Source organism: Vipera ursinii, assembly GCF_947247035.1.
Source record: "Vipera ursinii genome assembly, chromosome: Z".
In the NCBI taxonomy this organism is placed as follows: domain Eukaryota; kingdom Metazoa; phylum Chordata; class Lepidosauria; order Squamata; family Viperidae; genus Vipera; species Vipera ursinii.
The window spans coordinates 26,540,649-26,553,104 of NC_139517.1; the positions used below are offsets into that span (position 1 = coordinate 26,540,649).

At 43.3% G+C, this 12,456-nt stretch overlaps 1 protein-coding gene across 1 annotated transcript in view; it reads left to right on the forward strand.

The window, feature by feature from the left end:
• Nucleotides 1-12,456, forward strand: part of LOC310648589 (long-chain fatty acid transport protein 2-like) — a gene marked incomplete at its 5' end in the record, with an annotated part of 40,450 nt that overhangs the window by 4,511 nt on the left and 23,483 nt on the right. The window contains 4 exons of the mRNA XM_083376495.1: nt 151-360; nt 1,115-1,273; nt 3,254-3,378; nt 11,585-11,779. Coding sequence (XP_083232621.1) covers nt 151-360; nt 1,115-1,273; nt 3,254-3,378; nt 11,585-11,779 — 689 coding nt within the window. The remainder of the gene's footprint in view (nt 1-150; nt 361-1,114; nt 1,274-3,253; nt 3,379-11,584; nt 11,780-12,456) is intronic.

A 12,456-nucleotide genomic window follows, 5' to 3' on the forward strand; every position in this document is an offset into this window, starting at 1 on the left:
ATTCATGAGCTAGGAAGAAAACAGCAATCAAGCTCAACTCAAGGGGAATTTTAATTCATTATTGCTTGCCTATGTGCGGAATAATGCAACCCACAAAACAATAGGAAATAAGATTCAGTTAAAGCTCTCTACCTTCATTCTTGTTTTCAGATTTTAAAAATGTCATTGAAGATGTCCTACCTGTTTTAAAAGATGAAGGGTTACGAGTTTTCTATCTCAGTGACAATTCCCCCTCTGATGGTGTGGAAGCGCTACTTGGACAGGTTAAATTGGCCTCAGAGGAACCTGTGCCTGCTTCCTACAGAGCCAATGTAACAGCTAAATCTACATCTGTGTACATTTTTACCTCTGGGACCACAGGTAAGGAAGAACAATTTTGGAATTTACTGTATGTCTGAAGGATTAAAGAGAAAGTCTGGGAATCTTTGAATATCTCTCGATTTGAAGAGTGGCTGATGTATATTAAAGAAGAAAGAAGCAGATGTGCATTATGTCAAGTGAAAAATAGCCTCATCTTAATTGCAACCTACAGTCCAGGACTGTATCTGAAACTCTTTTTTGCAACTTTTGAAATAATTTCTACCTACTTGCTTTCTGCCATTCTGAGATAGGAAACATACAAAACCATACTCCATGACTTCAAATAGGCTTGGTGTAATATAATTAATTAAAAATCTATCTTACAAAAAAAACCTCAGAAAATATTGCAGAAAAAATCCCCCTCAAGAAAAGGTGAACCCTCCCCCAGAAAATTACAAAGCCTATCATTATCATCATCAATAGGCTGTGGCCTTGAGTTACCCACAACATGTTAAACGATAATATATTTGTGAAGTTAATTAAAGCATTATCAAATCTACTTTCAGCTAAGCTTGACTCCTGGTGACTGTATGGACTTGTACCTGTTGTTTTCTTAGCAACTTACAGAAGTAGTTTGCCAACTGTCTTCCAGCATTTTTTGGTCACATTCCAAGATTAGTTTACAGCTTGGGTGGTCTCCCATTCAATTAGTAATTAGGACAGATGCAGTTTAGCTTTTGGGGAAGAGGTCAAGATTAAATAATGCTGCCCCATAGCTAGAGTTTTCCTTATGTTTCCTTTCTTTTCCCTTAAGGATTGCCAAAAGCTGCTATCATCAACCAAAAGAAGCTGCTCATGATATCCAACATATTAACTTTGTGTGACATCAATGCCAACGACATCATCTACACTCCGCTGCCACTGTACCATTCAGCTGGGCTTCTTATTGGAATTGGAGGGTGCCTGGACGTTGGTATGTATCACCTTATCAGTCAGTAAATATATCAGAGCTGTGAGAGTAACAGGGCTAGGGGGAGAGAAGAGAAGAGAGTTAAAATATATCAAATGTTTGTTTAACTTTTTTTTAATGTAAGCTATTTGACCTAGAAATCTCTGGTTACGTGGTTGTCTAAACCAGGGCTTTTCAACCTTTTCATAGATTGTACCATTTTTAGGACATGACAATATTCGAGTACCACCAGTGCTTACCAAGGTGTCAAAAACTGGATGACTAAAAAAAGGGGGGGTGGATTTTGGGTTTTACTGGTTAGATTCATTTGTTGTTATAGAAATGGCTAGTTTATAATATTATGGAAAAGTAAAAAGTTGAGATTCAATGTTAATGCTTCCTTCTACTGCAACAGAGGAAGTCAGAAGTCAATGCCTTTTCTTTTTCCCTTCTCCCCCTCACTCTTTTTCCCTTTTTCCTCCCCACTGTGTCCTAGTATTTGCTTCTGTATTTTTGTATTTTATTCTATAATCAAATAAAAAAGAAAAAAATACCAGTTTTAATTCCTTTGGTGGCTGTTCCTTTGCTGAATCACTTCCCCTTAACACTGACAAATGTATGATGAATTTCTCAATATTTATTAATATGCACCACTACCTTGATGATGAGGTGGCTGGTTGGCCCTGCTTCCTCCCTCTCCTCTCTCCTCAGCCTTAAGCCCCTTGCACTTTGTCTCCCTCAGCCTTCACTCGCAAAAGCTTCCAGCGCTTTCTCTCCCACAACCTTCGCTCACAAAAGCCCTTCATGCTTTCTCTCCCTTAGCGTTCGCTTGCAAAAGCCCCACACACTTTCTCTCCCTCAGCCTTCGCTCACAAAAGCCCCACGTTTTCTCTCCCTCCGCCTTTGCTCGCAAAAGCCCCTCCCGTTTTCCCTCAGCCTTCGCTTCCAAAAGCCCCTCACGCTTCTCTCCCTCAGCCTTCGCTTCCAAAAGCCCCTCATGCTTCTCTCCCTCAGCCTTCGCTCGCAGAAGCCCCTCGTACTTTCTCTCAGCCTTCACTTGCAAAAGCCCCCCTCTCTCACACACACATTTTGCCCCCAAAACATTTCCTCTCTCTCCCTCTCCCTCTCCCTCTCTCCCTCTCTCACCACTTTGCTGACAAAGCCTTTTCTCTTCTGACTCTTTCTCTGATGTCTTTTCCCCCCCTCTCCCTCTTTTTCAAAACTGCCTCCTTTTATGTCCTTTCCTGTCTCTGTCTTCCTCCTCCTCCTTTCTGTGCTGGAAGTAATGATCCTGGGGCCTTTGTCTCAGCACAGCACTCTGCAGCTCCTGAGGACTCTCTCACAGCAAGGCCTTTGCTGTGCCGCTTTAGCTAGTTCCTTCCCCCTGCTTCACTTGTCTAGGCTAGGCAGGGTTGCATACCACCTGCCAGGTGCCAATGTACAACTGGTGGTATGCGTACCACCGGTTGAAAAGCCCTGGTCTAAACATGGATCATGGAAAAGAAAGAAGTATGGATTATTGCAAAGTCTACTCTCAGTGTAAAATTCTTAGCGCACATCATTTGACATAACTAAATATGGAATTAATAAACAAATATACTCCAAATAGGAAAAAAATAGTCAAAAACAACATCAAAAAAGGAAAGATTCCACTGACAATCCGGACCACCCCAATATGGTTTCTTCCAGAAGTATTGGGACAACAAATTCCCTGAATCTGCAAACCACATATCTAATCCCAGCATTTGGAGAAAATAGAGAAAGAAAGGGAGGGAGAGAATTTAAATATGTCAAAAATATGCCTTCAAGAAAACACAATGAGTCATTTGTTCAAAGCAATCAATGGACAAAAATACACGTTTTGATTTTTCCAAAGTACTGTATTCTTTAGTGGCCACATTTTATTTGGAAGGAAAAAACAGCTGTCAGACCTCTTCATTCAACACTGGTTTTCTGATGAAAACAATCTTCCATTTGTTTTTGTTTTGTTTTTTCCCCCACAAGGAGCTACATGTGTTTTAGGGCCGAAGTTCTCTGTTTCAAATTTCTGGAATGACTGCAGGCGATATCATGTTTCTGTAATCCAATATGTGGGAGAAACAATGCGCTATTTATGTAATGCACCAAAGGTAATCAGAAAAGGCATATAAATACATTAATGAATGTATGAATGAATGAATGAATGAATTTGGGGTAGGGAGATGAAGGTTGGAAAGAATAAATATGAATAATTCTGCTATTTTCCTTATATCTTGGGTATATCAGTTCATTATGCATACATAAATACTCCATGTACACATTAACTTCTGCATTCATACATTTCTGAAAACCCTGCCTTTTCTAATCTCACACTTGGAAATTAGGCTTTAACTACCTCCAATGACCTCAACAGGAATTTATTTTGAAGCCCTATTGTCTCTGTGGTTTGTTTTGAGGGAACAATATCTCAGTCTCCAAAAGCATGTTTGTTCAAAAATACCCTCCCAGCTACCTTGAGGCTTTGGCATTTCTCCCTTGATTACAATAGAGTTTATGTTAAAATAACATTGTACTTTACACCTGCATTTGTGAATTGTGGGTTTAGCATTCAGGGATAGGGGTTAGCCTTCAGAAGGGGAGGAGAACCTATGCAGCTATGAGCTTAATGGAGTATATTTACAACTTTGCCTAAGAAAATTTCTTCTTTGCTATCAGCTGCTGGTATGAAAGAAGAACTAAAGGTAGTGCTCAAATTGTGATGTAAGTCACAATGGTTGTAAAGTGGGTCACGATATGACTGGACTTGATTTTATGGCCTTTTCCATTATGGTTGGTTGTTAAGCAAATGTTGTGGTCATTAAGTGAACATTGCAATTGTTAAACAAACCCATTATTTGCTTTGGAGCAGTTTTTGCAAGAAATTGGAAGTAAACACTGATTTCTGGCAAAACTATTGTAAATTGTGATCATGCAACCATGGAGTGCTGCAGACAGCCTTAAACATGAGCTGATTGCTGAGTGCCCAAAATTTAGTCATATGACCAGGAGGACAGGTCATAAGTAGCTTTGACTTAATGTAATAACCAAGTCGTCCACAAACGCTCTTAATCTATAATCTTGATGTTTTATTTTAATTCCCTTTATTTTATTTGAATCACGTATCTTAATCAGTAATATTTCCAATGTTAAAACAAACAGCAATGGTGACAACGGACATGTCTTGAATCCCCTTTCAATTTTGCAAGCTTCTGTTAAACTACCATTAATTATTATTTGAGCTGTTTGTTTCTGGTATATTGCCCTAATAGGTTGTAAAAACTTATCCCCAAACTCCATCTTCTCTAATAAGAAGCTAGCCACCTACCCGGCTTAATAGCATTGTAAAAGGTATTATGTTTAGCATATTGTAAATTAGTTGCCACTTGTTCTGCCATCAGCATGTTAAGCTGCCCTCTTAACAAATTAATTGCTTCTTTCACCTTCTTGTTAGATGGGTTCAAGATAAAAGCCCTCTCTTTCATCTTTATTTCCTCCTCTAACTCCTTACGCTTATATTCCAATCTACGGCTATGTTTATTATTCAAATATATTAAAACTCCTCTCATATAAGCTTTACTTGCGTCCCAAACCATTTCAATTAGAGTACCCTTATGCATATTTATAGTAAAAAATTCTTTCATTTGTTTTTTACATTCTTCCACATTTTCCTCATATCTAAACAAATTTTCATTTAACCTCCAGGATGTCCTGTCTCCCTTCCCCTGGTCCAATTCCATCCATACTGGACTGTGGTCTGATAAAGTTCTTGGACATATCTTAATCTTCTTAACCCTAGAAAAAAAATCATTAGTAGTTAGTACAAAATCAATCCTAGAAAAAGATTGATGTCTATCAGAGAAAAAAGTAAAAATCCCTTTCTTCCACGTTTCGTTCTCTCCAAACATCTCTCAATTCCAAATCGTCTTTCATATCAAAAAAAGATTTAGGCAATCTAGCATGATTTGGAGTACTTTTAAAAGGTCCTTTTTTATTTTTCTGTGTGTCCAACACTCCATTCGAGTCACCCATTAAAATACACGATTTATAATCCCATTGAGTTATTTTATTGTGTAGAAGTTTGTAAAATTCTCCTTGCTGTTGATTGGGTGCATATATTCCAATTAAACTATTTTCTTCCCTTCTATTAAAAGTTCAATTATAATATATCTTCCTTGTTTATCTGCTTCAATTAGGTTAGCTGTTAAGTCCTTCTTCACATAAATAACTACTCCGTTTTTCTTGTCTGGAGCAGATGCAGTAAATTGTATACCCAATCTGGAATTTATCAAATATTTTTGATCTGATGCACAAATATGCGTTTCCTGCAAACATGTAACATCATTTTTAAATTGTTTTAAATACTGAAATATTTTCTTTCTCTTTTGTGGAGAGTTTAGACCATTAACATTCCATGTTAGAAACTTTGTCGCCATCTTTTGCGACTTGAAGCTTTTGGAGCGTATCTTGCAGATCCATAATTTAATTTAATTTAATTTAATTTAATTTAATTTAATTTATTGAGATTTTTATACCGCCCTTCTCCCAAAGGGACTCAGGGCGGTTCACAGGGCATAAATATAAACACCAATACAAACATTAAAAAATAATTAAATTAATGCCCAAGTTAAAACCAGAATACTAAAACAAACCAATAAAAAACCCAAGTACCCCCATCAGGCCAGACCCGCTAGTTCAAATAAATGGGTCTTCAACCCGCGACGGAAGGATCGGAGGTCTGATGCCATCCGGAGCTCGACCGGCAGTTGGTTCCATAACGCCGGAGCACCCACAGAGAAGGCCCTCCCCCTGGGGGCCACCAGTCGACATTCCTTGACAGGAGGCACCCTGAGGAGGCCCTCTCTGTGGGCGCGCACAGGGCGGAGGGGAGTCGACGCCGGCAGCAGGTGGTCCTCGAGGTATCGCGGACCCATGCCATGTAGGGACTTAAAGATCATAACCAAAACCTTGAACCTTACCCGGAAGACAACTGGCAACCAATGCAGCTCACGGAGCAAAGGTGTAACATGGGAGTACCGGGAAACTCCCAAGACAACTCTTGCGGCCGCATTCTGTACCAGTTGGAGCCTCCGAGTAGTCTTCAAGGGAAGTCCCATGTAGAGAGCGTTACAGTAGTCTAGGCGAGAGGTCACGAGCGCATGAGTGACCGTACACAAGGCCTCCCGATCCAGATAGGGCCGCAACTGGCGCACCAGGCGAACCTGGGCAAAAGCCCCCCTAGTCACGGCCACTATGTGATCCTCCAAAGTGAGTCGTGAATCTAGGAGGACTCCCAAGTTGCGAGCCCTATCCACAGGGGGTAAAAGCTCACCCCCCATAGAAAGAGGTGGAACATCCCAGGTGTCTCGGGAAGCCGGAATGTACAGCCACTCAGTCTTGTCAGGGTTGAGTTGAAGTCTGTTCCTCCCCATCCAGACCCGAACCGCCTCCAGGCAACGGGACATCACAGCGAGGGCATCACTGGGGTGGTTTGGGGTCAAAATAAAAAGTTGGGTATCATCAGCATATTGATGATACCCAACTCCAAAACCACGAATGATCTCACCCAGCGGTTTCATATAGATGTTGAACAGGAGAGGCGAGAGGACCGACCCCTGAGGAACTCCACAAGCGAGAGTCCTAGGGGTCGACCTCTGCCCCCCTGCCAACACCGACTGCAAGCGTCCCAGGAGATAGGAGGAGAACCACTGAAAAACCGTGCCTCCCACTCCCAATCCCCTGAGACGCTGCAGCAGGATACCATGGTCGATGGTATCAAAAGCCGCCGAGAGGTCTAATAGGACTAGGACAGAGGAATACCCCCTATCCCGAGCCCTCCAGAGATCATTCACCAGAGCGACCAATGCCGTCTCCGTGCTGTGCCCGGGCCTGAAACCCGATTGGTAAGGGTCCAGATAATCCGCTTCATCCAGGACCAGAGGGAGCTGATGCGCCACCACACTCTCAACAACCTTCGCAAGAAAGCGAAGGTTGGAGACTGGACGGAAGTTGTTCAATACAGCTGGGTCCAAGGCAGGCTTCTTGAGGAGAGGTCTCACCACCGCCTCCTTCAAGACGGTGGGGAAATAACCCTCACTCAAAGAAGCAGATATAACCACCTGGAGCCAGCCTCGTGTCCTCTCCCTAGCTGCGTAAACCAGCCAAGAAGGGCACAGGTCCAATAAGCATGTGGTGGAACTCAGCTTCCCCATAATCCTGTCCACTTCATCAGGGGTCACAGAATCAAACTCCTCCCAGATAACATTGACAAGACCGCCCGTGTCCTGATCGTCAGACTCTGCCCAGCTGGAGTCCAAACCGGTCCGAATCCGAGCGATTTTATCCGACAGATGTTGACCAAACTCCTCGGCACGACCCTGCAAGGGATCCTCCCTCACCTCCTGATTAAGAAGGGAGCGAGTCACCCTAAACAAAGCGGCCGGGCGATTGTCTGCGGACGCGATGAGGGTGGAGAAGTAATTACACCTCGCCTCTCTCATCGCAGCGAGATAAGACCTAATGTAGGTTCTTAACCGCAATCGGTCGGGTTCAGATCGGCTGGACCTCCAGCAGCTCTCTAGGCCCCGTTTCCGACGCTTCATCTCCCGGAGCTCCGCGGAGAACCATGGAGCTCGCTGGGATCTGCGCGGGGTCAGGGGCCGCAAGGGTACAACCCGGTCGAGTGCCTCAGTGGCTGCCCTTTCCCAGGCTTCCACTAAGGCATCCGCCGAGCTGTGAGCAATGGAGGCAGGTGGAGACCCCAGCGCCGCTTGGAATCTCTCAGGATCCATTAGGCATCTGGGGCGGTACCATCTAGTTGGCTCCGTACCTCCACGGCGAGGGGTGGCAAAATGGAAGACCAGCCGCAGGAGGTGATGATCGGTCCATGACAGGGGCATAATAAATGGAAAGCCCCCACCAAGATCATCCAACCACCGTCCAGATAAGAAAATCAGGTCAAGGGTGTGGCCTCCCTCATGAGTTGGCTCAGAAATTACCTGCGTCAGGTCCATGGCCGTCATGGAAGCCATGAACTCCCGAGCAAGCTCAGATGAACCTCCCAGGGATGGTAGGTTGACGTCTCCCAAAACTATAAGTTTGGGGAACTCAACCACCAACCCTGAGAGGACATCGAGCAGCTCGGGCAGGGCTGCCGCTACGCGACTAGGCGAAATGTACACGAGCAGCAAGCCCAACTGCGCCCCAGAGCCAAATCTCATAAAGAGAGACTCACACCCGACTATCTGAGGAACGGTGGTCTCCCGCGGACATAAGGTCTCCCTAACGATCACCGCCACTCCCCCACCCCTACCCTGAGCTCGAGGCTGGTGTAGCACCCGGAAGCCTGGTGGGCAAAGATCAACCAAAGGGACCCCACCCTCTGGGCCCAACCAAGTCTCCGTGATGCAAGCCAGGTCCGCATGCTCACCCTCAACTAAATCCCTAATAAGGGGAGCTTTGTTGACCATGGACCTGGCATTCAGGTACACCAGCCGGAGCTCAGGAGGCTGCACATCCTCGCTCCCGGAACCTCGGGAAAGAAGCAGAGGGTCGGAGCGCCCCACCGCTTGCAAATAGCGGAGACGGTGCTCCCGGTAACGATATGGCCCCCTGTCTATCCGCCTGCTGCCATTCCCCGTCATGGGAATTGGTAATCCCACGACCCGCTCATGAGCCCCAGAGACAACGACCCCTCGTTCTCCCCCCGCGCGGTCAGACCCAAGTCTGGCCTGAACTATGGTTGATTGGCCGCCCCCCAAAGCCAAACAACCCCTATCATCCACCCCCCTCCCCAACCCCGTAATTTTTTTTGATAAAAACAAAATCAGGGGCCTCTTGTTACATTTATGTTGACGGCCCCTACCCCTGCCCAGCCATCTCTCAGAGACCCAGAACTCGGGCCCTTCATCGAGGTTAGAATTTAAAGAGGCGGGTCGCACCCAGGCGAGGGGGGCACCCCTGAGGGCGAGCAAGTCCGTGCTAGTATATTGTCACATGTTAGTCCAGCAAGTCCAGAATAGGTAGTCCTGGAGATGATCAAGTCCATAGGAGGGTCGAAGGCCGGAAAAGAAAATATCTGGATCCACACCCAGCTGCACTGCCACTTAGCTGGGTGCCCCAGTAAACAGGTCACCCCCGCCCTCTCACGGCAAGTTGCAACTCTGTACCTGGGGATGGTCAAAGATATACTCTGGGTAGGCATGCCCCATAGAGCTCCCACCTGCCTCTTTGGTCTCGCTCCTTCCACTGCTTCATTATTAGTGGATTCTTGAACGGTGATTATAGGATACTCTTTCTGTTGTTATTGTTGTTGTTCCTTTCGTCTGGTCGCAGCCTGTGTCATTCTTTGACCCTTTGGTTCTTCTAATGGTGCCAGGGGCTGCACAGTTTCCAGAGTTTGCTGTACTTCTTTTACAATCAGTGAGGTGATTTCTTCACCTTGTTGTATGCCTTCCATTTGTGCCTGTCATGCTCTTTCTTCCTTTCCTCTTTTGAATTCTGGGGGTGGCGATGAACCTGCTTTCAGTACATTACAATGAAAATCTCGTGCCTTCAGAACTGTATTAAGGCGATATCTTGTACCTGTATAATTCACCACTATCCCAGTTGGTATCTCCCATCTAAAATTCATCTGCCAGGAAAACAAACTCTTTCCTTTTTCTTAAAATTCTTGGTGGAATTTCTTTCAAAATTAGGATCTCTTGATCAGCCACTTTAAATCTGTTATGATAAAAAGCTTGAATGATCACATTTCTGATCATTCTCTTTGTAAAATAAACAACCACATCTCTTGGTAATTTTCTTTGCCTAGCAATCCAGGAGTTGATATGAAATATTTTATCTATTTCCATTATAAAGTCTTCAACTCGCCATCCCAATATAGGTGCCACAGCCTTAGCAAATATCTCTTCCAAGTTTTCTTGTGGGTTTTCTTTCAGACCTCTTATCCTCAAGGCAAACTCCATGTCTCTATATTGTATCATTACCACCTCATCATCAATTTTATCCATTTTATTCTCAGCTTTGCACATTTTAGCTTCCAGTATCAATTTGCTTTGGTTAACCTCTTCCACGCATTCATCCAAACACTCAATACAAACTGCTAACCCCTGAAAAGCCAGTAAGATATCCTCTCTTATTTCCTTATTTTTCTCATTAATGAGCTCCGCCATTTGCTCAGATTGAAGTTTTAAAGCCTCTTGTAAGTCTTTTAATGTTAATGTAAGTGGGGGTGCTGTGGGGGATGGCATCAAGGTCTGAAGTGCAGATTGTTGTTGAACTGGTGATGCCCTTGCGCTTTTAGAAACGGGAGCTCTAGGCAGTTTAGAAGCCATTTTAACACCCATTAACTTTCGTTTCTCACTTTCACTTTTCCACCCAATCCTTATGTGAAAGTCACGATTTAGCTTAGAAACCCAAGTTGCAACTTTGTTACTTCCCTTTTAATTCTCCAAATCTTTTAAATCTCTTTTATACCAGCTTCAGAAATTTTTAAAAGAGTCTTTTACAACTTTAAAGACCTACTTTCTGTCTTCCGCCTTTGTCTTTTTTTTTCCTTCCCGTTCTCTCCGAACATTCATTCTGGTGCCATCTTCCTCCCTTTCTTTTAAATTAAACTTTGGAGAAGAAAAAAAAGTAGCACGCCAGAGTTAAAGATCATGTACTTGCTATTTCAAAATTCTCCTGCTCAGCTCTGCCTGTGTCCGAGTAATCCAAAGTACAATCTTGAATGCAGGGATGGTTGCAGCATCCTGCTCTGTTCTAAAGCCTTAAAACAGAGGTCCCAGAGTCCGGAGTTAAATTCAGGCTCCAAGCGAGCTCTCACCCTTCGGCCCCCAGATTAATCATTCTGGGGGTCTAGGGGAGCTCCACCTCTACCTGAATGCTCACCCTCCCCTCTTCTCCCGAGGGGGGGTTCCCAAACCACGAAACAACTGATTGTCACTGTTTTCGCGGTTTAAACGGAATCAACAGGGCTGACGGTCAAAATGACTGCCATCAACGGAGCCTTGCCACCCGGAAGTCCAAGATTTTCCAGTCTTGATGTATATTCAGCAAAGACCACTGCAACCATTCCAGCCAATTTAGAATTAGGGTGTGCAGTATGCATATGCAAAAAGTACACTATCAAAGTTACTGAGTATTGTGCATATTTTCCCTATGCATCCTTACCTACTGTAATGTAGCAATCTAGCCAAGATATTTTAGAAATTAAAAATAATAATTTTTGACTCTTATTTAGCATAGATGATCAAGAAACTATATATTAATAAATGTTACTGAACATTATAAAGATTTGTTTGCTAACTCACTTTGCAGAAGGACAATGATCGTGATCATAGTGTGAAACTGGCCATAGGCAATGGCATGAAAAGAGAGGTCTGGAAAGAATTTCTGTGCCGATTTGGATGCCTTAAGGTTTATGAATTCTATGGAGCTACAGAAGGGAATCTTGGCTTTATTAACTACACTGGGAAAGTTGGAGCTGTAGGAAGGATTAACTTCCTCTCTAAGGTAATAAAATCAAACTGGGATGTTGTAGACATTTTGATGAGGAAACTAATGGATGAAAACACAATTCCAGTTACCATTGTAGCACCTTCAATTTTGTATTATTGCTTGAACTTTGATTCTTATAATTCAAATTTGTTTGGACATTATAGAAATTGTTTTGTCCAGAGAAGTAATATATTACTTTTCTGAGGCTAGAGGTCTGGCCTTAAATTAGAAAATTATTTAGCAGCCAAACCCACCTTTTCACTATCTATATGATAGTGAAGGTGTTGCACTGGTTGGGGAATTCTGGGAGTTGAAGTCCGCCTATCTTAAAGCTAACAAGGTTAAGAAACATGGATCTATATTCATGAATGCTTAAAGAAGCTCTTAGTTTTAAATAGACAAAGTGTTGTGTGAAATGGCATATACTGCAGGATTCCCAGTATAGGACCATCTCACTAAATGATGAAATAGTATTGTTGAGCATTATCAGAAACTAAAGGCTGTCATATTTATATGCAACTAAATATAACTAAAATAAATATGTGCTCCTTCCTTCTGTTTGAACATTTCTCTTTTTCTAGTCATCTCAGATTTTTGGCAGGAATATCCATCCATCCATCCATCCATCCATCCATCCTATCTATCTATCTATCTATCTATCTATCTATCTATCTATCTATCTATCTATCTAT